The 26,455-nt window shown below is 37.6% G+C and overlaps 1 protein-coding gene across 3 annotated transcripts in view; it reads left to right on the top strand.

Annotated features, from left to right (window-relative positions):
- The window catches only part of LOC145668129 (atrial natriuretic peptide receptor 1), a 2,711,550-nt gene that overhangs the window by 1,738,417 nt on the left and 946,678 nt on the right, over window positions 1-26,455 (top strand). For all 3 annotated transcript variants that reach the window (XM_081735691.1, XM_081735693.1, XM_081735692.1), the window contains one exon: window positions 15,671-15,748. In XM_081735691.1, the coding sequence (XP_081591817.1) occupies window positions 15,671-15,748 (78 nt within the window). The remainder of the gene's footprint in view (window positions 1-15,670; window positions 15,749-26,455) is intronic.

Here is a 26,455-nt window from a genome sequence, read left to right on the forward strand (position 1 = left end):
TGCAAAATTTCCGCTCCAATCCTTTTAATGAGCTGATTGAACATTCCAATTGTGAAAATACATTTTACAACACACTCGCGCTCTGACACGAAGATAAAAAAATTTTTATTTTGACTTTTGAATATCACTTATAGTGAAGCGGAGCTCTCGCTTTTAATACCGTTTGTGCACATTATTGAACCACTTTTACCGATGTCTTCATTCTTGAAGTGTCCATCTATATGAGTTCCGATTCTACTGCACCTCAACGCTGATTCCTTCGGCTCCCTATAGTTGACGGCCAATGCAGGATTGGGTTACCTTATCACCTCTTTTTCTGGATCTCTGGATCTCAGCTGTTCTCCTTCCGCAGGTGTCTGTCAGCAATAGCAGCTGTGTCTCGCTACTCCAGTGGCGGCCGTGAAGGCTGTACTTCTGAGCATGGTGCTCTTAATAATACTTGCACTGAAAGTTTTGCTCATTCGCAGCCACAAGAAATCACACGAAAATTATAACTATTTACACGAAGCATGAGTACAAGGCTATAGACTCAGTCTCTTGTACGCGTGTACTATGTGGTCGAATCGAGCTGCGAACTTACTGTATAGAAACATTGGTCACGGGCCTAAAATGACTGGCGCACTAAGTTCGTCAGGACCAATAAATCAGCAGTTCTATAATATTCACTACGAATAAAATAAAAACATGCTCTCCTGAGCTTAGTACATGATCCCCATTTCTCGAATCTTCAATTCACTTCAACGGTTAAGAAAACTGTCACTTCGAACCGAATTTGTAGCAAAAGATGTGAACACCACCAAAACCATCAAAACAACTGCCCCGAGTGTCATCCACTCTTTCGTTTTATCCAAACGGAAGTTCCTTGTTCGTTCAAACTCCGTGTTGGATCAAACCACTTTCAGCCACTCTAACAAAATAGGTAGGGTCGGTACCACCCTCACAGGAAGCATACCTGTGACCTACTTATTTCTTTAAAATCAACAAGTTTGTTTATTTTTCTTCGTTTTGTATCTCACACCGGTCAAAGTGTTTTCTGTCACTATAATCGTTAGTTAGCTTATGTAATAAGCTTTAATTTGATGTATCTAACTCACGCGCACTATATCATGTTAATTCGTAATGTTTAATTAACTAACTAACTAACTAACTAACTCTGTGGCCTACGGAACCCGGAGGTTCAGTGCCGCGTTCACAAAAGCTCTCCACTGACTTCTATCCTTTGCTAATTGGATCCAGTTTCTACTTTGCATTCCTATCTCTGCGAGATCCATCTTAATATTATCCTCCCATCTGCGCCTAGGTCTTCCTAATGGTCGTTTTCCGATGGATCTACCAGTCAAGACTTTGAAAGCGTTTCTACTTTCTTCCATTCTAGCTACATGACCTGCCCACCTAAGCCTCCTAGACTTGACGACCCTAACAATGTTGGGTAAACCGTATAAACTATGTAGTTCCTCGTTATGAAGCTTGCGCCATTCCCCATTCTCGTTCCTCTTGGGTCCGAATATTCTTCTCAGGATCCTGTTCTCAAATACTTTCAGTCTATGTTCTTCCCTCAGAGTAAGCGACCATGTCTCGCAACCATACAGAACAACAGGCATGATTATCGTTTTATATATTTTAAGCTTCAAATTCCTCGACAGAATTCGCGACGACAAGAGATTTTGAACCGAATAGTAACACGAATTCCCTGCTTTTAGTCGACATTTAATTTCTTCGTGAATATGATTTTCGTCTGTTAATATTGATCCTAAATATTTGAAAGTATCCACTTTATCAAAAGTATTATTTAATATTTTAACGCATCCACAATTTGCCGTATTACGGTCCCGACGCACTTCCATGTATTTAGTTTTCTCTGCATTTACTTGTAAACCCATGTCCCTGCAAGCGTTTAATAATATCTCTGCATTTATTTCTACTGTTCTCCTATCATCCCCTATTAAATTTACATCATCAGCATATGCCATAACCTGGTGAATGCCGTTCAACTCTAGGCCCTGGTTGCTATCTTTGATTTTCCTTATGGCGTATTCCAGCACAAAGTTAAATAATAATGGCGACAACGCATCTCCTTGTTTCAGGCCATTTTCGACGTGGAAGCTCGTGGACAAAAATTTTCCTACCCGGACTTTACTTTGGGATTCACTTAAACATATCTTAATTAATCTAATTAGCTTTCTCGGTATTCCAAGCTCTGTAAGAACGTTGTATAATGTTTCTCTCCTAACCGAGTCGTAAGCCTTTCTAAAATCCATAAATAGTTGATGTACCGGGGTATTGTATTCCCACTTCTTTTCGAGTATTTGGCGAATGGTAAATATTTGGTCGATAGTTGATCGATTTCGTCTAAATCCGCATTGATAATCTCCAATAATTTCATCTGCGTATGGGGTCAATCTTGCTAACAGAATATTTGAAAGGATTTTATAGGATGTTGACAGAAGAGAAATGCCTCGATAATTATTACAGTCAGTTTTGTCGCCTTTCTTGTGAATTGGAACAATGATTGACTCTTTCCACTCTTGTGGCAATTCTTCCTTGTTCCAGATAAGGAGAATGAGTTTGTGTATCTTGTTCCACAATTTTTCGCCTCCAGCTAAAATTAACTCAGCCGGAATTTCATCTACACCCGGAGATTTGTGTTTCTTTAATTTCTTTATAGCGGCTTCCACTTCTATTCGATTGGGTTCTGGAATATACGGTTCTGCGGTGTGTATCTCCTTTTCTCCACGCACATTAGTTTTTGGCTGCGTGTTCAGCAAATCGTCAAAGAAATCTTTCCATCTATTTAAGAGGCTATCCGTATCAGTGAGAACTGTTCCGTCAGATTTCTTTAATATATAAGCGCGAGGTTGATAGCCTTTCTTAAATTCGCTGATCCCCTTATACATGTCTCGAATATTTTTATTTTTACTATTATCTTCAAGTTCCTTAATTTTAGCTTTCAAAAAATCCCGTTTCTTTGTTCTAAAAGTTTTGGAAGTTTCCCGCCTGATATCTGCGAAATTTTGTGTAGTTGTTTCATTCGGATTTTGTAGCCACCGTAATTTTGCCTATTTTCTCTTCTCTACTAGTTTAATGCATTCTTGGTCGAACCATGGTTTGTTCCTACGTATTTCCGCGTGTCCCAATTTTTCTATTGCTGAACTTTTAATGCTATCTCTAATTTCAATCCAAGTATCCTCAACACTAGTGCACTCCGTGTCTTCTAAAACCGAGAATCTATTCGAAACTTCAATCTGATATTCCTCTCTTACCTTGCTCTCTTCTAATTTCTTTAAATTAAATCTCTCCGTTTTCGGACATTGAGGATTACATTTATTCAACGATAATCTCTCCCGTATTATCGCTGCTACCAGGTAGTGATCAGTGTCACAATCAGCCCCTCTAAACGACCGGACGTCAATTATGCTAGATTGTCTTCTTCTATCTACTAAAACGTGATCAATTTGATTATGTGTTTTTCCGTCTGGTGATGTCCAAGTGTATTTATGAACGTCGCGATGTGGGAATTTTGTACTCTTCAATTTTGATTAGGTTTTTGGATGTTGCAAAGTTCACGAGTCTAACACCGTTGTCATTACTTTCCTTATGCAAACTTTCGTTCCCTATAATCGGTTTGAAAATATCCTCTCGTCCTACCTTCGCATTGAAATCCCCTAATAGAATCTTCATGTGGTATCGCGGGAGTTGGTCAAATATCCGTTCAACTTCTTCGTAAAAACTATCTTTTATATCGTCACCCTTATCTTCAGTTGGAGCATGTACATTTAAAACAATAATATCACACCACCGTCCCTTAAGAGTAATAAAAGAAAGTCTGTCAGTAACAAATTCAACCCGTTTAATTGCTGGTAATATTCGTTTGTGAACGAAAAACCCTGTTCCTAACTGGTGATTTTTATTTCCTTCCCCGTAAAAGAACGTAAAATTTCCGGAATTCTCAGATCCATTTCCTTCCCACCTAACTTCCTGAACTCCTACTAAGTCCATCCTGTATTTCTCTAACTCACTAGTTACAGATTTTAACGCGCCTGCCCTATAAAGACTTCTAATATTCCATGTTCCAATGTTTAATTAAACACAAAAAAAATACTGAACTTGTCACTGGCCATGTTCGTTGACCTGTCGTGACGTGTGCTGCCATCTCGTTCCGAATTACTTAAACTCTTGTCCAAGTGACATTTAGAATGGCGTCAACCTGCAATGTTTACTTTTAACGTTTTTTTAACTTTAGAATGGTTTATCAGCGTAAATGAAATAATATAAGCAAACTACACATATTACTTAATATGAGGACAGTCTCTGAAGGGCTGTCATAAACTGGCACCTGAAAACAAGGATTGTTTCTTGGTTTGAGAGTTCCCTTCTTTAGCATCCAGCATTGGTATATTGGTGGAGGTTAAAAAAAACAACTAAGGTTTGTGTTTGCCCATAGGTCACCTCTCAAAACCATCAACCAGGCTTATGATTGTTATTAGTACAAGCCATTACTATCATAACAAACATAATAACGATTTAAAATATATCTAAACAATACGGATTCATCCAGAAAGTTTATTTACACAACACTAAAACATACTCTTGTAGCAGACCATGTTGGGGAAGGCAGACGAAAATTATCACACACCAGAGACATCTAACGGGTGTTTCTGAATTATTACAACTAGGACCAAAGTGGACTCTTCCAAAATTTTAAATTTTTTCAACTTCTCCGCTCAGGCAGAAGTTCGTTGGTAAAACGACGCATCTTGTATCTGGGACGTGAAAAATAGGCGTGGTTAGTAAAGTTCACACTCTATTGTGTCGTCGATTTGCCACCGACACGCTAAAATTTCGTTTGCTACGAACTCATTGTGAACCTCGACTTGTCGTCTACACAGAAGCAGTGTATGTTCCTCACAAATAACACACTAGGAAGTGTGACTATCTCTGCTTATAGACAAGGTTTGAAGCTCATGGTTACTATATCAAAATGGGGTGGCTACAGTGGATAACTGTATATACCCATGCTTCAGTCAGAACAAAGCTCCATCAGAGAAGCAAGCTTTCTTAAAGTTTTTTTTTCTGAGGGCTTCTCTACCTCTACGAAAGCAAACACTAGCGTATTTCAAGCTCAAATGTTCTATCTTCTCCATTATTATTTGTAAATCATATTGAAATATCACTGTCCCAGTATCATGTCCAGTCCTGATGTCAATCTACATATAATCAAATACGCTAAACAAACAATATATATACATAAAATACTAATATGTCGTCTGCTCCCTCTGCTACATATGCAAATCATATAAAATGAATATGAAAATTGTCCTAATTAAAAGATTAAATATTCCCATAATATAGCAAAAATTTAATATGCAAATTATATATAAAACACTGTTAATGTGCTGTTTACACGTTGATGCGTAAAAAGCATTTTGTCAGCTATTTTAAAGTTATGTTTCTAGTGTGCAGTCGCCCCTTGTCAGTCTCAAAGCTCAGATAACACACTAATTAATGGTGTAATTGGGGATATCAGAGCTGACAAGTTGCACCCATGATTTTGTAAACATTGAACTTGGTAGAGCATAAAGTACGGGATCTGACCTGGGTTACATACAAATAAAATCAAACATACACAGAAGAAACAGATTGTGATGTCGAAGAAGTTGAAAAGGGTGAGAAGGGAGTAGCTTTTAGGATTGGTTAATCTACTCGCACTTACTTGTAAATTTCTGTGTTTCCTCCTCGACGATTCTTCCAGTAGGTTGATGTCCGTCCATCCTTCTCTCTGGTTTACTGAGCGTCCCTGTAGTCGTGTGTTAAGGTCTGCGAAACCCGGGCAGGAAATCTAGCGTTGCGAAAACAGTAAATTTAACCCTTAATAGGGCGCATAAGGAAAAGTTACGTAATAGGGCGCGTGGCGTACAAAGTACCACATACACTCATTTGGTCCCTAAAGACATATTTACTTTTAACTTAGGACTAAAGACAATTTTTTAGTCCTAAGTTGTTTTCTTAAACTATTAATAGTTAAAAAATTTCAAATTTGACAATTTTTTAAACAAAATTTATTTAAACTTATCATCTTAAGCAGTTACAGGTAAAAAAACTAAAAGTTAGGAAAACTTGAATGAATATAAAATGGAAACAAGAAATGAATATAAAATGGAACGTTTGACTGACATTGTGAAACGAAAGTACTCAATTCCTAGTCCATCATTTGCTCATAGATTTTCCGTACGTGTATGCGAGGACCGCAGCACACCGGCAAAAAATAACAAACCCATTACAGCATGGATTTCTAATCGGTCAGTCTCTTTAGCGTCCCTTTCAAGAGCATAATTTGCTTTATTTGTCCGTATCCAAACATTGGTGTACTCAACAATTTCGTCAATGAGCGAGTCAGGGAAAAGTAGCTTCCAAGTTTCGTATGGGGTTTTCGTTGCCAAAGTTTCACCTTTTTTGTAGGAAGACGCACTCTTATTCTTTTCGCTCGAATAATATTTTGTCTTCGCACTCTTCCACGTAAATTAGCATCGTTCATGTGAGCATTCCATTCAGTTTCCTTGTCTTTTCCAATTAACACATTCCAGTTTACTGTTCCATCACTATCATCTTTTATTGCAGTTTCTTTATTAGCAGACATTTCTGACTCCGTATCGTGACCACTGTGTTCCAATTCATCTTCGGACTGATCAGATCCTTCCCCTTCGATGACATCTTCTTGAGCAGGTTCATTACTTCTACTATCATCTTCGTTATTTGCAAACAAATGTCTACGCAAAGTCTCTATACCAGGTTCAGCATTTCTTTCTTCTTCTTGGATTTCTTTTCTAACGCTATAACGTAAAGAAAGCAAACGATTTCTTTCTTCATTTTCCATTGTAGCCAAAATATCTTTACCACAAAATTCTACAAAGTAATAGGTCTATTTACAGATTCAAATTATAATACATTATAAACACACAACACACGGCGACATGAAACGCAAATTAAGACGATTTCACTAAAACAAGTACGTAAAATGTTTGTAAAAACAATGCCGGTGTAGGGCGCGCGGCGTATAAGTGTCCGCACAAAAGCTCACACAATAGGGCGCGTGGCGTACAAAAGACAACACTTTTTCCTAAAGCGCCTAACCTAGCCAGAGCTGAGCGTCAAACTGGTTCTCTCTCTAAGGGTCAGGTAAAGGGATAGTGGGGGGTAGATAAGGTAAGGGTTGAGCGGCGGGGGTGCCGCATTGTGTTTCATACAATACTAAAAGTATTTGCTGCGGAACTTTGTACACCGTGCGCCCTATTACGGGTTAATCAATATCGAAATCGCTCTTTAACGGAATGTCCATTATAGTTTATAGCTATAACGTCTGCTAAGACAAGATGCTCTCCAGATTAGAGCAAGGCAAACTTCTCGTAACTCAGAATTGTAGCTCGTGCTCCTACATGTTGACTCGTCTCTCATACAATCCGGACTACCTCTTCCCAAAAGTCTTTCCATGGTTTTCTTCGATGCCCCTTCCGGGTTAATATCCTGAGTCGTTGACTATTTCTTCAGTCTCAATGAAAAGTGCGTGCTCATAGATTAACCAAAGGTGAGGTGTTGATAGGAATGCTGACAGGGAAACAATCTGTCGTTTTTATTGATTAAGAAATTACATGTGTTGAAGGAATTAACCCGGCAATTCCCATAGCGTTATTTATAAAGATTACACATTCTCGCAAATAAAAGTTTTTATTTATGCACTCCTTAATACATATTTCATATTATTTTGAGAAACTAATACCCCGGTACCCCGGTACCATGGTGTCACCTACATGTGACACTGGGCAATACGCGTACAAACTAACACCATGCTAAACTTAATGAGAGTGGAAGTTTTATTGTAAGTATATGTGGTTCTCGTGTATATATTTTGAATGGAACAAAAATTCAACCTATTCACACATTACAACAAATATCCAGCATAAAACCAAAGCAGTTCATGAAACAGTTTGAACGCCATCAAACTGAGAGTTTGTTTGCCTTTTCTGCCAACCTTGCGTTCGGATTTGAAAAAAAAAGAATCGATTGGCATTATGGAACTTATACCAGCAATGCTGATGTAACTCAACCTCGCACCTTCCACACATTATTCTAGTTCTCTTGTGGCAGAAACCGCATCTTCTTTGGGGACAATCCATACGGTCGTGATCTTCAACACTTCCACTGTTTCGCTGTTCCAATGAAACTTTCGATGAAACAGGTGATGCGGGCATTCAATTTGAATCTTTCTTCTTTTCAATTCGATCATTCCTGTTCTATCAACTTTCGAAATTGGGAGTGGGGAGTGACTGTTAGACGCAATAATCACTACACTTTTATCATTCCACTTGACAACCGTAATGTCTTTGGTGCACTTGAAAGACTTGGATCCTCAATTCATTTTCTTTAGCAGATGTGTGTCTTCGACAGGGCATTTCTGAGTTCTGTTTTCTCTAATAATCCCTGTTCCACCAGTTTACGGTTTGAAAGGTCTGTTTGAAGGGCCAATGATGTAAAGAAGTTGTCAAAATACAGATTATAAGGACCTAATTCACGAGGAAGACGTGATTCCATCTCGAGTACAACAGCAGCTCCCAAACCGAATTCGTCTTGCTTGGGTAAATGAGCAGATTTAGATCCTTGATAAGGCTCAAATGTGATCAGGTATCCCTCGCGTGTAGCAGCAGACCACTCTTTGTAACCAAAGCGCAAAGGCTTGCCATGGATATGCTGTTTGGTGCCATGGCGACCAAAATAAGGAATCATGGTTTCATTTATAGATATATGAGAGGAACTTACTTTTTTGAAATTGTCAGTAAATTTCTTATTTAGAATTGTAAAATATGCCCTCATTTTCTGGGAGATTTAGGTTGTTTGACAGATGAACATATTTTTGAATTTCAAAAAATCGATTTCTCCTCATACTAGTTTCAACCATCTTGTTGTGAGTATCAGCCTTGATTTCCCACAACATACGTAAGTATTTTGGTGTCAGATAACCTGTTAAACGCAGAATCGCAATATAAACCGTAATCTCACCTGTTGTTACGTTGAGTGCGTGATTGTTTTGTGAAGCATATCTATTTGACATTTCACAAATGTGTTCAATAACTTCATCAGAAAAAAGTTCAAAGCACTCCGTTGGAGAAACTATCAAGTTCTTGTTATGAGAAACCACTTCATCTTTTACTCTCCGTCCACATTCGGCCATACTCGTGTCTTCCGGACCACTCTACGTTCAGAGATAAAACTGGAATGTTTAGTCACTGATTTACTCGTTTGCTTCCCATTCTTGTAAGGTACATCACCACTATTATAAACACTTTTCCCCCTGTCACCATATTTTGTGTGTTCATCTTCAACTTCTTGTGAAGTAATGTTTACTTCAACAGAAGACCTCAAAACTCTTGGCGGTAGTCGATTCATATCAGCCACATCTTCATCTCCGCTGTCTTCAGCTGTCTTCTTCAGTGTTATAGTTATCTTCAGGAGGAATTAGAACTATTTCTTGTAGGTCAAGATCAGATTCGTTTTCTTCCAAACTGTCGAGAATTTCATGGAGCTTCAAGCTGAAAAAGGAGAGGTTTTTTTGAATAAAGTAATCTTGGAATCACTGTAACAAACAGTTATTTTGTATAAAATATCAGATGAATTCGAATCTCTAAAATTCCAAAATAATATGAAATGCCTGTGGGATAAGTAGTTTTCTCAACTGAAGCAAGAGATATATTCGGAACCAAACTTTGGCTGCTTTGGATTCGCACATATTCATTGGATATTAGGTTGAATGGAACATGAGAAGTCTCTTTTAGTTGAGGATAGCAAAGAAATGTAAACGAAATGAAATAAAAGCTCTATAAAAGGTGTATATTCCTTGCAAGAAAATTCTGCACCGAATGAAAACTAAATTTATTAGTTTGGTGATATTTTGTCCCTTGTACAGAAGAAATTACACAATTAGTTACCTTCTACATTGGCAGAAACAAATTATTCATATTTACCGTCAATAAACAGCAATCTTGACTTCTTATCTTTTATCACACAAGTAGACTAACTTTACCTAACACAAATAGTAATATAGAAGGTGGGCCTTTTTTTTACTCTTTCTATTGCCACAAGTGAATAAGTTACGTACATCTCTCTTTCTTTCTCCCCCTCTCTCTCAATCTCTCTCTCTCTCTCACACACACACACGCGCGCATTCACACACATACACAGACACACAAAAGCACAACATTCCAGATTATACGATAGTAGTGCTTACTACATTCTTCAATACAAAAAGTAGCTCTATATCCCAGTGTCACCTGTAGGTGACAACGGAAATTCAACTGGTCATAAGATAAATTAGAGTTTAGATTTCTATTGTACAAAACAAATATTATCACTAACTGATACCTGAAGAAAAATACTATAACATTTATATTACACCCACTCACCTTCTGTGACTAGTAGAAGCGTCATTTCGGGCACACCTGCTCATCTTGTTAACATTCGGTGACGCCATTCTGGAAACATCAATGCAGAAGTTTGCACTAGATGACTTTAGAGTTCTAGTGACACTCATTTGTTTGTTTAAGGACAGTTCTTCACCCTTTGACAATCAAAACTAAGTTTCAATAAAAAGTAATTAAATTACATGCATCCAAAGTAGTGTCACCTGTAGGTGACACTGGGAACTGCCGGGTTAACAAACAGCAAGAAAACTTCCTTGTAAAAAAAGTAAATGAACTTAGAAAAAATGAAAAGTTATTCGACTTTAAATAAACGATTATGCTTTTTACTGCATATAATTTTAAAATAAAATGTCCCAAAGTCCGAAATAAAATGCTACATTATGTGTTCAAATACACATATCTTCACACTAGTTTACATGAAAATATACCGCTGTGAATAGCAATTTATCACTTTCACAGTTTTCACTTCGGGTATTAGCTAATAGTTAATTGCATTATAGAAGCAAGTGGAGTTTTATCTTTTGAGTTCGAGACATTTCATCATGATACCCTTGAATAATATCAACCCTAACTAGGACTTGCATTAAATTTCAAAGAAAATAATACAAGTTTTATGGAATTTTTTGGAAATGATATGTTAGGCCCTTTCTATTATAAGGGTATATATATTGGATACCCTTATAATAGTACCATATAATACAGATATTTTAATACAGATATTTTACTGAAATGAGCCCAAATCTCATATTCACTTCCTTTAAGAGAGTGTTTTTGGGATATGATAAACCTATTCCATGCTTCATTTTTATATTCATCATCATGTGGAATTTGATGGAGTGTGAAAGTTTTACCTGGAGTGTTCCCATTGGAACGAAAGGAAGCTTAAATAGTTATATTTGCTTCTATCCCTATGGTCTTGCCTCGAACATTCCTCTACTGTTTTCTGCACTCTTTCAAACTACAATACAGCACACGTCTTAGATTCTACAACATGTCTATCAGATCTACTAAACTTTACACTCAGTCAGTCTGAAAATACTTTGCACCTTAACTACCATTACCTATCCATTAAGTTCTGGACGAAGCAATAAAAATGATCTCAGGACATTCCCTAGATCTGTACCTCCAATATAACCAATATGTATTGTTCTTCCGCTCTCGAACCTTCACTTGACATTTTCATCAGTCATAGGATCTTCTAATTCAAGACACAGTACATCTTCAACCGCTTTGCAAGTACAGTGCCACACTGAGAATGCCTTTTGCATATCACATCTTCATCCAACAATTATCGTAAGACGACAGTAGCATCTCATCATCCAGTACTAACACCATTCACACAGTGTTACCAAAATCAAGGTTTACAACTATTACAAATTTAAGACAAGGATTATCTGGAGAATCTGGAACTTGTCACCAAACTACTGTCAAAATGTCATGCCAGTCACTTAGAATTACGCCAAACTGTGCAAGTGTTTCCCGGGAAGCTAACAATGACACAAGGCAATTTGTTACTGTACTTAAGGTTTTTTTATATTTAATTGCCATATATTATTATAATGGAGAAATACTCTTTCAGTCGATGCTATGTGGTCTTATCGGACCATCACGGGCATATCATCTGAATATATTGTGTATGTTTTATAACAAGAAATGAGATTATCTTACGTGGTATATTGTATCAAATAGTTGATTCAATGGTTAAATGAACGTTACGCACACGATAATATAACAAAGCTATTTGTTTGCTCTAAGAAAGTGATCATTTACCCTATGATGGTTAGATGTTTACTTGATTTTTCATCCACTCAACAGATTGAACATCAATGATACTACAGCATGTGAATGAGAAGCCGTACCAAAAGTGATATTGGTCACTAGATGCTGTGTTTTAATATTTTCATTGGATTTATTTTTAATTTAGTGTTCTTTTCAGCAGCGAGACTATACGAGATGTGGACCTATTGCTCAACGTTAGACTCGAACCAGTGAGTTCCCGCCGGGAATCAAACCAGGGTTTAGGACGCCAAAGGCGTGCACGCTTAACTGCTTAGTCAGGAGGGAGCTCTTACTGCTTTCACAAATACGTGTCACATCAAATATGAAAACATTACTGAGAAGCTCCCTTGTTGTTATATGGTTCGTACGCGTCTTTGGCGTGGGAGGCCCAAACTCGATTTCCGGTATTAGCTCATGTGGTTTGGATCCCACTTTAAGATTTAGATCCTTAGATTCATGTCTCATATAGCTTCGGTGCTGAAGGAGACACTAAATTCCAATCAATAATAGTAATAATAATAAGATACCGAAATTCTAAGATAGAAACGTCTTCTCTATCATCGGTATCAAATAGTTTATAGCCTCCTATCTACTTTGATAACTGGGTAATTTTATCTGTTCTCTGCTATCCTGTTCAGTCAGCCACTTCAGCTGTAATAAATCTAATACAGCCAGGCTTACTTCTTAGGTATTGATATCATGGTTTATGTCAGTGGTGGAAATAGTATTATGTCATTTCAATACTAGTATTTTCCGCTGACCTAAAAGCTAGTTTGTGAGTGCCTTTGATGTACGGGGTTCCGGGTTCTATTCACGGCGAAAGAACCTTGAAATTTGAACGCATTAAAATGGTTCGAATTAAACATTAAAAGAAGGTCCAGGTATCGATATTATAGCCTCGGTGCTGAAAAGGGTAGCTCCACTTCAATTACCCGACCATACCAGTACTGTGTACTTAGGATTTAACCCTTATCCTAGCAACCGGGGGCTCCCAGGCCCAGTAGCTTCATTTTATTCGAATTTCTCAATAAACATACATATTTCGATGACATAAAATTCTGAATTCTTCTATCCTTAGTCGAAGTTAAAATCGTGAATATATCGAGTTGGTAAAGATAATGGATTTTTTAAAATTGAAAACTTTTTCCTGACGTAACCGGGCAAGCGGGGCCTGGGAGGTCCCGTATAACTTTAATGCAATCTTTGTGAAATATATGATCAAATGGACATATAATTATATATTGAACACGTATCTATTGTAACCTTTAGTTGGAACAGTATGTGACAATAGGCATTTAATTTTGCGTGTTTTGCACTTAAATTATATACTAGGCCTGGTAGGCCCCGGTTGCTCGGCTACGTTACAAAAATGTCTGGCCTGGCTTTGCTATTCAGCTGAGGTTATAAAAGGGTTACACAGAATTTCGCTGCTTGATAAAATATATATATATTCTAGATTAGTCGAAACAGTTTGTGACAATAGTCATCGAATTTTGCGTGTTCTGCACATAAAATATATACTGGACCTAACAGATTGACATCTACGTTACGAAAATGTCTTGCCCGGAGAAGGGTTAAAACACACCGTGACTGTAAAACAGCAAACCGACACTGAAAATTATTATAAATGTTGTAGTTAAGGGTGCCCAAAATTTTCCGGTATCGGAAATTTCACTTTCCTAATTTCGAAAAAATTCTGGAATTTAGAGAAAAACGGAATTCGAAATATCCGGCTTTAGAAAATTCCGAAACTCGGAAATTTTACGATTTTACTCTTCGGATTCCAGAAAGTAAAAATTCCGGAATTGGCCATCTCTAGCTGCATTGTAAAGTAAAAATATAATATGCTCCAAAATATACGGTACTGAAATGAAAAGATGAACAAAATTACATATTGTCATCTGTGAGTTTATTTCTCCTCAAAAGAAATTAACATACTCACTACATACATACATACATACATACATACATACATACACTATTAGCGTGTTAATTTATCACGGTATGCGTAACTGTTCAAAGTGTGCACTGCCTTGCTGTAGACGGTGTTTATATCATTCACGCAAATTCCCAAACATATCCTGAAACAAAGGTTGCTACAGACTCCTGCAAAAGGTGTTTTGCTCACGTAATGCAGGCACAGTCCGTGGTAAATCTTCACAGTTGAACACACTCTCCTTTAACATTCCCCACAAGTTAGCATCAGGTGATGTAAGATCGGGGGAATTCGACGATTATGGGAAGTCAGTACCACATGAAATGATTCGTCCTGGAAAATTTTCCTGCAGCATGGCTAGAAATGCTCGAGCGATACGGCTGATCGCCTCGTTCTATTGATACCATTGTCTATTCATCTGAATGTTCCTTGCACGACAGAACCTTGTCAAATCCTGAAGAAATGGCTCGATCACTAAATCCCTGTAGCATTCTTGGGTGACGGTAAGAGCATTACCTTCCTTATCTTCAACGAAGTTAGGGCCTAATAAACCGTGTGCTGAGATGGCACATCATATTGTCATAGGTGCACTATGAAGCGTTTTCTGGACGATAACATCTGGCCGTTCGAAACCAAGGAAGCGAGTTGTCTGGCGATTGGCGTAGGCGTTTAAGTAAATGTGACTTTCGTCGGAGAACCACACATTCTTCTAGAAATCTGGATCCTCGTACACCATGGCCAAACATATTCCACAATACACCATCCTGGCTCGCATATCTGACTGTGTCAAGCATTGTCCAATCTGTGTCCAGTACGGAAATCGACCTATGTCCTTAAACAATCGGCGAACGGACGTACCGTTGACTTTTAGTTTCAAGGCCGTTCGTCGTAGACTTCGTCGGGGCGAACGCAGCACCTGGTGGAGAATACGTGCGTGATTCTAATTTGTCGAAACCTGGTCGACCAGACTTCCCCTTCCGTTGACACAGTGCACTACCAGAACGTCGAAATTTTGTAAGAATAGACAGTATAAGTGCGTTACTTGGTGCCGTCTTTTCAAACTTCTCTCGGAATTGTTTTGCCACCTTTTTTGAACTCGGTCCACCTTCACAACCGCTTCCGTATGACCGGAAATGATGCTCAACTATGAATAATTTTTCCACCGTCAAGAGACTCATCTCCAACAACAACTATGCAACACAACTTCCTTTTCACTACTGCGAACACCTCCAGCTGGAGCTATGCTCCGGTGGCAAACGCAACCACATGTTCGAAATGCATGAGTTTCAGTACTGTATATTTTGGCGCATATCGTAAAACCTTTACATGTAGTCCTCTTTTTCAATCTCATAATCTGATGAAATCTCATAGTAAACACTCAGAGTAGAGTACTGGATGTTCCGCAATTGTAAGTGTCTAACGGTTTACGTAGTTTATTTTGGAGGCCTTTATAATAATATTTTTTTTTTTAATTTTTTCTCTTTATTAGGGCTCAAAGGTGGCGATAAAAATGTTAAACAAGTCAAGAGTAGAAGTAACACGGCCGCTACTGTTGGAACTCAAAAAGGTAAGTGACCTTTTTAATGATTGTTGATGGCACAATCTGGTTGCCTAAATGTTTCCTTGAGTATATGGATAAGTATTGTTTATCCATAATGGAAGTAGATAGTTATATAACTTGATAAATGTTGTCATGAACACACACTCATGTCCAAAATGATGGTCGCCTATCTATAACTGTCTTCTTGTAAGAATATAATTTGGTAATTATTTTGCAGAGTACTTTTAATACTGATACTATGTGTATAACCGGGAAATGTATGTTTGTAGTAAATTTCATAGGAAAAGAATTATAAATACGAAAATAACAGTAAAACAAAATGAACAAGAAAGTTTTATTTCCGTTATATTTTCTTATTTACCGCTCTTTTGACATGAAATTTGCCACATACATGTCTTTGCCGATTATACATATACTAACAATGTAAGAAATACCGGGCGTTTTCGTTATCGAATTATATTTCTACAACAACATATTTATATACATGCGACAATAATTTTGGACATGAGTGTACAAATATATAGATACTATCGATATGAAGAAATTAAGGGAATATATCATAAGTGTGATCTTTGAGCTATTTTTTTTTTTAATTTTAGAACTGGTTTTCATCCTTATTTTGAACTCAGAACATTCTACTGGCTTACTTCGAAATATAGCCGTATCATACAAGTAAGATTTTAATAATGAACAATTACACACCCCATACCACAAGACTAATGCCAGTATATGATTACATGTATTACGGTAGAATGAAAACGCTCACGATAAGTTTGTTCTACTGTAATGTAACCTCCCAATCCTCGCCACTTAACATAATAATACGTACAAAATATTTTTACATTACTGCAAAGTCGTGGAATTCAACTATTTTATCGTTATCATCCATTTTATGATTCAACATTTTTAATCATTAATCCATCATAATCTTCACACTTGAGAGTATCCGAGTACTATCAACGAACAAGAGAAATTAGGATTATGCTATATATACATGCGTTGCATATACTGAGTATTACTGAGTATGCGTTGCATATACTGAGCAGTATATGACAGACACATCCTTTCACTGATCACACTGATAAACCACTCCGTATATACCCAACGGACATTCGAAGGTGCATTTCGCCAGCCCCCCCACATTGGAGTGTCGAAAAAAAACCTATGCCAATCGTTTGTGCTACGTTTGTGCCGGAATGTACCGCAAAAATTTTCGTTTGTACCACTTCCGGTACGAAGTTATAATAGTTTTAAAGTGGGGGGCTGGGGAAACGGCAGCCCCCCACCTTGGAATTTCGAAACGAAACCTATGCCAATCGTTTGTGCTACGTTTGTGCCGGAATGTACCGGAAAAATTTTCGTTTGTACCACTTCCGGTACGAAGTTATAAGGGTTTTAAAGTGGGGAGGTGGAGAAACGGCAGCCTCCAAACTTGGAATTTCGAAACAAAAACTATGCCAATCGTTTGTGCCGGAATGTACCGCAAAAATTTTCGTTTGTACCACTTCCGGTACGAAGTTATAAGCGTTTTAAAGTGGGAGGCTGGAGAAACGGCAGCCTCCAAACTTGGAATTTCGAAACAAAACCTATTGCAATCGTTTGTGCTACTTTTGTGCCGGAATGTACCGAAAAAATTTTCGTTTGTACCTCTTCCGGTACGAAGTTATAAGGGTTTTAAGGTGGGGGGGGGGCTGGAGAAACGGAAGCCTCCAACCTTGGAATTTCGAAACAAAAACTATGCCAATCGTTTGTGCCGGAATGTACCGCAAAAATTTTTGTTTGTACCACTTCCGGTACGAAGTTATAAGGGTTTTAAAATGAGGGGGCGGGAGAAACGGCAGCCTCCAAACTTGGAATTTCGAAACAAAATATATGGCAATCGTTTGTGCTACGTTTGTGCCGGAATGTGCCGCAAAAATTTTCGTTTGCACCACTTCCGGTACGAAGTTATAAAGGTTTTGAAGTGGGGGCTGAGGAAACGGCAGCCCCCACCTAAAAATTTCAAAACTAAACCTATGCCAATCGTTTGTGCTACATTTGTGCCGGAATGTTCCGCAAAAATTTTCGTTTGTACTACTTCCGGTACGAAGTTATAAGCGTTTTAAAGTGGGAGGCTGGAGAAACGGCAGCCTCCAAACTTGGAATTTCGAAACAAAACCTATTGCAATCGTTTGTGCTACTTTTGTGCCGGAATGTACCGAAAAAATTTTCGTTTGTAGCACTTCCGGTACGAAGTTATAAGGGTTTTAAGGTGGGGGGGGCTGGAGAAACGGAAGCCTCCAACCTTGGAATTTCGAAACAAAAACTATGCCAATCGTTTGTGCTACGTTTGTGCCGGAATGTTCCGGAAAAAACTTTCGTTTGTACTACTTCCGGTACGAAGTTATAAGGGTTTTAAAGTGGGGAGCTGGGGAAACTGCAGCCCGCCACCTAGGAATTTCAAAACAAAACCTATTGCAATCGTTTGTGCTACGTTTGTGTCGGAATGTATCGCAAACATTTTTGTTTGTATCACTTCCAGTACAAAAGTATGACAGTTTTAACTAGGGGGCTGCCGTTTCCAGAACCCCCACCTTGGAATTTCGAGATAAGACTATGTCAATCGTTTGTGGTACGCTTTTACCGGAATGTACCGCAAAAAATTTACGTGCCTGAAGTTGGCCTCCCACCTCTCCCAAATTACACCAAACGTTGCACATCGTTAATGCAATATTAGTGCACGTTAGTGCATTTAGAACTAACGTTAGAGCTATCAGCGTTTACGAGATATTGAAGATTTTTGTGGGGGACCAACTTCATATGAAGTTCGCCCCCCACCCATCTTTATGCAGACAGATTTTCACTAAACTTAGCGCATCGTTAGTGCATCGTTAGTGCACTTAAACACACTAAGTACTATCGTAAGTGCTACCATATTTTGGGATTATTCAAGATTTTCGGTGGGGGGCCAACTTCAGAAATATCAAATCCTATACAAATAGAGGTAGAAACATGGGGTTGACGGTAATCGTTAGTGCATCGTTAGTGCACTTAAACACACTAAGCACTACCGTAAGTGCTACCATATTTTGGGATTATTCAAGATTTTCGGTGGGGGGCCAACTTCAGAAATATCAAATTCTATACAAATAGAGGTAGAAACATGGGGCGTACGGTAATCGTTAATGCATCGTTAGTGTACTTAAAAGCACTAAGCACTAACGTTAGTGTTACCACATTTTGAGATTTATTCAAAATTTTTGGTGGGGGCCAACTTCAGAAATATCAAATTCCATACAAAGTGTCAGTATTTTCAGGAATCAGTATCGAATGCACTAATTACTTTGTTAGTGCTTGAAGAGGGCACAAATTCACGCTGACCACCAAAGATATTTTACTTGTAGCACCTACACTAATTAAGCACTAACGTTAGGGGTTGGTGCACGAAGAAGCACTAACGATGCACTAAGGATTGTACTGGAAATGTTCATTAGTGCTTTTTAATTTGGCAGAAATTGGACACAGTGAAAAACTCCCCTTAAATTTCTTATGTGAGTTTCCTGAGATGTAACTGGCCATAACTACACTAATAGTGAAGCACTAATGAAAACGGCTGTAATTTTTTCGTTATTGGTTGAAGTGGGGCGCCAAGTTTATGAAAGCTTCCAAAGGTTTTTTTACTTGTAGGACCTACATTAATGAAGAACTAATGTTAGGTGTTAATGCACTAAAAAGCACTAACGGTTTCAGTAGAAGAGGTCATTAGTGCTTTTGATTTTGGCGGAAATTTGACGCAATGAAAAATTCCACATAAATCTCTTATGGGATATTTGTGGCATATAATTGGCCATATCTACATCAATAGTTAAGCATTAACGGAACTATGAGTGTTTTGCAGAAGCGCTAACGATACATTAACGAATGGACTTATTTTTCGTTACTGCTTGAAGTGGGGACCAAGTTCACGCTGGCCCGCAAAGGTTTCTTACTTGTAGCACCTACACTAATGAAGCACGAAACTTAGGTGTTGGTGCACTAGGAAGCACTAATGTTACAAGGAAAGAAAACTTTCAAAATTATCGTGAACTTTGCCCCCACTACAAGCACTAACGAAAAAATTAGTTTTATATTGTTAGTACTTCTAGAAGATACAAGTAGTTTCGTTAGTGTTTCACCATTAGTGTAGAAATGACCAATTATAAGTCTCAAAACTCCCATAAGAAACACATGGGGAATTATTCATTGTATCAAATTCCCATCGCATTCAAAAGCACTAATTACCTCTGTGAGTGCAATTGTTAGTGCATCGTAATTGCTTCTTAGAGCACAAACACCTAACGTTAGTGCTTCATTAGTGTAGGTGTTACAAGTAAAAAAAACCTATGGGGAAGTCAGCGTGAGTTTCGCACCGACACTTTAAGCACTGACGGAAAAAAAGTCCAATTCGTTAGTGCTTCTATAAAGCACTAACAATTTCGTTAGTGCTTCACTATTAGTGTAGTTATGGCCAATTACATATCACGAGACTCGCAAGAAATTTAGGCAAATTTTTCATTGAATCAAATTTCCGCCAAATTCAAAATCACTAATGATCTCTTCTAGAGCGATCGTTAGTGCATTGTTAGTGCTTCTTAGCGCATCTACACCTAAGGTTAGTGCTTCATTAGTAAATGTGCTATAATTAAAATACCTTTTGAGGCCAGAGTGAACTTAGCGCCCCCACTTCTAGCACTAACTAAAAACTTAGTGCCATTCGTTTGTGCATTGGTAGTGCTTCTGGAAAACACTAACAATTTAGTTAGAACTTCAATATTAGTTTAGTTATGGCCAATTACATGTAACGAAACACAATAAATTTATGGGAAATTTTTCATTGCATCAAATTTCCGTCAAATTCAAGAGTACTAATGATCTATTCTAGTGCAATCGTTAGTGCATCGTTAGTGCTTCTAGAAAACACTAACAGTTTCGTTTGTATTTCAATATTACTGTAGTTATGGACAATTACATGTCACTAAACTCCTATAAGACATTTATTGGGAATTTTTAATTGCATCAAATTTCCGCCATATTCAAAAGCACTAATGATATCTTCTAGTGCAATTGTTAGTGGTTCTTAGTGCACCAACCCCTAACGTTAGTACTTCATTAGTGTAGGTGCTACAGGTACAATATCTTTGGAGTGCACGGTGAACTTGCGTCAACTTCAAGCACTAACAAAAAATTAATGCCATTCATTAGTGCATCGTTAGTGCTTCTAGAAAGCACTAAACGTTTGTATGGAATTTGATATTTCTGAAGTTGGCCCCACCAAAAATCTTGAATTAATCCCAAAATATGGTAATGCTAACCTTAATGCTTAATTGCATTTAAGTGCACCAACGATGCAATAACGATTGTCTTTAACTGCATGTTTCTACCTCTATTTGTATAGAATTTGATATTTCTGAAGTTGGCTCCCATCTAAAATCTTAAATAAATCCCAAAATATTGTAGCACTAACGTCAGTGTTTAGTATTTTAAGTGCACTAACGATGCACTAACGATTGCCGTTAACTCTATGTTCCTATCTCTATTTGTATAGAATTTGAAATTACTGAAGTTGCCCATCCCACCGAAAATTTTGAATGAATTCCAAAATATGGTAGCACCAACGATAGTGCTTAGTACGTTTAAGTGCACTAACGATGCACTAACGTTTGCCATTAACCTCATGCTTCATCCCTATTTGTATAAATTTGATATTTCTGAAGTTGACCACTCCACCAAATTTTTTGAATAAATCTCAAAATATAGTAGCACTAACGTTAGTGCTTAGTGCGTTTAAGTGCACTAATGATGCACTAATGATTGCCGTTAACACTATGTTTCTACCTGTATTTGTATAGAATTTGATATTTCTTAAGTTGCCCCCCCCCACAAAAAATCTTGAATAAATCCCAAAATATGATAGCACTAACGTTAGTGCTTAGTGCTTTTAAGTGCACTAATGATGCACTAATGATTGCCATTAACACTATGTTTCTATCTCTATTTGTATAGAATTTGATGTTTCTGAAGTTTGCCCCCCACTTTAAAACTATTATAACTTCGTACCGGACGTGGTACAAACGAAAATTTTTGCGGTACATTCAGGCACAAACCTAGCACAAACGATTGACATAAGTTTTGTTTTGAAATTCCTAGGTGGGGGGCTGCCGTTTCCTCAGCTCCCCACTTTAAAACCCTTATAACTTCGTACCGGAAGTGGTACAAACGAAAATTTTTGCGGGACATTCAAGCACAAACCTAGCACAAACGATTGACATAAGTTTTGTTTTGAAATTCCTAGGTGAGAGTCTGCCGTGTCCCAGCCCCCCACTTCAAAACTCTTATAATTTCATACCGGATGTGGTACAAACGAAAATTTTTGCAGGACATTCCAGCACAAACGTATCACAAACGATTGGCATAGGTTTTGTTTTGAAATTCCTAGGTGGCGGGCTGCCGTTTCCCCAGCTCCCCACTTTAAAACCCTTATAACTTCGTACCGGAAGTGGTACAAACGAAAATTTTTCCGGTACATTCCGGTACAAACGTAGCACAAACGATTGGCATAGTTTTTGTTTCGAAATTCCATGGTTGGAGGCTGCCGTTTCTCCAGCCCCCCACTTTAAAACCCTTATAACTTCGTACCGGAAGTGGTACAAACGAAAATTTTTCCGGTACATTCCGGCACAAACGTTGCACAAACGATTGGCATAGGTTTTTTTTCGAAATTCCAAGGTGGGAGGGGGCTGGCGAAATGCACCTGAAATTCGAATCTTTCCCACAATGCAACGAAAGTGATATTAGTGGTACTACCGGCTAGAGTCGTAACTAACTACATCGTCAGCTACTGGCAGTAGCTAATTGTATCATTGGCTAATTATATGAGACTCACACGCTCTGAATGATTTGATTCGTTCTTGGTTTTAGTAGTTCGTGATACCCAACTCCTTTGAGTGGCGGCGCCACAGTTTCAGCGGGAAGAGCAGCTGAAATCTCTTACACTAGATCTTTACTCTTTGCATCCTTTTCTGTGCGATTGCCTCTTGTTCTGGAATCGCATTTGTGGTTGTATATAGATTAAATGCTTCAGCGATTAGCCATGTCGACTATTGCACTATAAAGTGATAAAAAAGTATGAAATTGTATTACACAAAATTGATATACACTATAATTGTCATGGTCACAACCGAAGTTGTAAACAAAAATGGCGCAGTCATATTGCCCGAAATGGCCCGTATTAAGTTATTTGTTATACAGCTAAATTATTGTAAATATGAATATTAGTATCATCAGAAATGTCCACATGCATTAAAAGTTGTATCACAAAAAAAGATTCTGTTCAGAAAAAGAATTACAAAATAGCATTTTTTGAAAATAAGATTGTAGTAAACTGGAGTTAGTGATCATTCTTCCTATACCGACGCCAAGTTGCCTCGAACTCTTGCGATTGCTTCGCTTGTTATAGAGATGCATGGTATCATTAACAGTTCAAAAATTACACAATTTCATTACTGTGGATATGAGATGTTATTGTTTCCGAAGGAAAATAATATTAACAAAATCCTCAAGGATTCCGAAATATCAATCTACTAACGAGCAGCGGCGTAGTATAAGGGAACGCCGGTATGCCCGGCATCCCCTATCAATAAGAAAAAGTATGTATTTCATTATATATATAAATTGTTTGCTTGTAATTATTACAATTATTTCCATCGCAATCTTCTGGATGCGGTCTCTCGCCTTGCTTTGACAAACGGAACCTACGCATGCGCGTCACTCAGATGCACGTTTTCTGTCTTTCTTCTTGTCGTATGCCATGTTCCTTGGGCATCCAGGCCTACTACAAGCATCGGGGTTTTCGTCTGCTTTCTGTCGAATGCGCATGCCCAACTGCTTATTTTCTTACTCCTCATCACCCCTTGCAACCCTATATTTGCTTTAGATATAAGCTGGCGTATGGTCAAGTATTACCAACTCTATCTGTTTTGAACTAAGCTATAGATTCCGTTCAGAATGTACGAGCGCTAACGTCAAGGAAATACAACAAAGAGAAATGGTTAGTTCAACGCCTTTTTGAAGCACGTCACTTATGTAAATGATAATATAAAAATTGTTATGCTTTAATCGTAACTAAATGCATCGTAATTAAAGGCAAACCATTAATCTTCATAATGAATATATAGTATGTCCCAGTGCCGTAGCCAGAAACTCTTTGAGTGGGCTCACACACACAGGCATAAATATAAAGCATTCTGTAGAATCACGGTCACCGGCTTGGACCCTTCAGCATCTGAATATCTGACAACGAAATAAATACACAGAAACAGGCCCCCAGAGTTGTTTTAAGTCCTTTCTACTTGCATCTTTAAGTACACTTAGGTCCATATTCACGAACGGACGTCTGAGGTCCGGACCCAAGATGACAAAATTTCTAGGGGAGACATTTTTTTTTCAAAGAACGAGACTGAAGTATGATATGCGGTAAAAGAAACTGGCAACAAGAGAGAAATAGAGGGAACTATACTGAAAAAAAAACATGTTCATACAACAGTTGTCCCGAGTTTGCTCTTTCCTGCGCCATTAGCGTTGTGACGAGAAGAGACATTTGCTTGTTAGCTTTTAACGTAAGCCACGCATTTTGTTCTGTATGCCCCGCCAGGCCCGCAATTAGGGGGCTTGCCCCCCTAAAACCAATTATTATGAGTAGTTATTGATACAATTTATAACTCTGTATTTCCCCTCGGAATAGTTATGTATTGGTGATTGCAGTAGTATTGTATCTTACAAGTGACTAACTTTGGCATCCCCACTTCGGAATACCATGTTACGGTACTGCTAACGGGTGTATATGTTGGAAATTGATTGTATTTTGAAAACCAACAAAATATCAAATATAGACAAAAATTATTAAATTAACTTAACTGTTCATCAACTATAATTGTGATGCAGGTATTTTCAATATCTTGACATAAAGTAAGAAATATTAAGTTTTTAACATGATTTCAATATTACAAGAGATTACAGACAAATTAGAAAGTTTCATTATATATTATGTAATTAAAATAAGAAAAGAAATAAAAATGGGTATCTGTCAGTACTGTCAATTCTCTAACACATCAAAGATTCCGATGTATGATATAACTGAATATCAACACCGAACACACACGGAAATAACATAAATAAGACATAAACAAGGAGCAGATATAGAATAAAGTTGCTAACAAGATCAAAGGATTACAATCAATAGAAATGTAACTGTAACGATCGTTGCGGCTCGTTAAAACCATTCCGAGAGTATGTTTTATTCTCTTCTCTGACATTGTATTCGAACGAAAATTGCAGACCTATTAATTCCGTACTCAACATTGTATTCTTATAGGGCTACAAAATATTTTGAATATCTACCATATTTCACAATGTGAAACAGAAAATCACTTGTTTCTTTAATTGATATGTATAAAATTGTTGGAGTAAGGTTTTATCATACTGTGTAATTGTCTATTTGTTACGGAAACCCGTTGTTAAATAGAGCAATTTGTTAAAGATTATTTACAAAAGAAACTCCAGCTACAAGAAAGCACTTTTGCTGGTCACTGTTTGAATTACGTGTTTTCATTCTCTCAATATGTAGTCTGTATGAAGATCTTTATTATAGCATTGCCGAACTAAAGTAGGAAATGTTGCCTCCAATTTCGAATTAAACTAATTCTTCTACGCATATATAACGTACTAGTAATAACGTACAATTACTTAAAGTGTAAATGAAACATGTTAACTCATGAATCCTGTATGTTCTTGTATTCAAAAACTCACACTATAACGCATAGTTCAAGCAACACTGACCAGACTGCTTTATCCGGTCAATATCGCTTAAAGTAAAATCTGAGTTCTCGGCAACGTATATAGAATGTTGAAACTAATGCTTTGAAAGTGACCACCGTAGTTGTTGAGTATAATGGTGTTATCATTGAGTAATTGTAATAAATAGTAAGCTAATATAGAAGATAATTAGTGTAAGAGACAACCGATAACATTACTCAAAATTCCACTGCAGGTTACAGTCTCATTATGCAGTGTGTCCGAATGAAAATATACTAATAATAAATTTGAATAACTCGAGAACCAATAATGATAGAATTATTTGGTTTTGGTTTTCGGGAAAAGAAAAGAATAAAATTTTAGATCCAACACATAAAATCACTTAACCCACCTCAGTGCACTTTCATGTCTACTTCCTGTTTTGCTCGGCGGGTGCACTCAGCAACAGGACCGTATTTTCGCATGGGCATCAAGTTTCGAGGGAGGCAAATTTACCAAATAAATGTATAACAGGCTTGGACCCCATGGAAATAACATCATTTGTTGATCTTTTACTTCTTAGACATCAACGAGAGTTGAACCCACAGTCTCTGGTCGAGGGAGCTTGGTCTTCCACGTACCAGATTATCCACTCTATCAGCGTGCTGATGAGTGGCGGTAGAGTCATAATTTTCAACCGCCTACCGTAATAAAATCTAGCTTACTCAGGGGAGATACAACGCCTTGATATCCTTTAACAAATCACGTCGAATTTACACTGCAGTACTGATCTAGTCAATGCATAATTTTAAAAAATGTATTAATCTACCAAGTTTATCAAAATCTCCTTTATAGAATATTCAAGAAATTAGTTCCATAATTGAACTCGAGAATTTAAATAATCTA

This window comes from Thermobia domestica, chromosome 13, assembly GCF_964235325.1.
Source record: "Thermobia domestica chromosome 13, izTheDome1.hap1.1, whole genome shotgun sequence".
In the NCBI taxonomy this organism is placed as follows: domain Eukaryota; kingdom Metazoa; phylum Arthropoda; class Insecta; order Zygentoma; family Lepismatidae; genus Thermobia; species Thermobia domestica.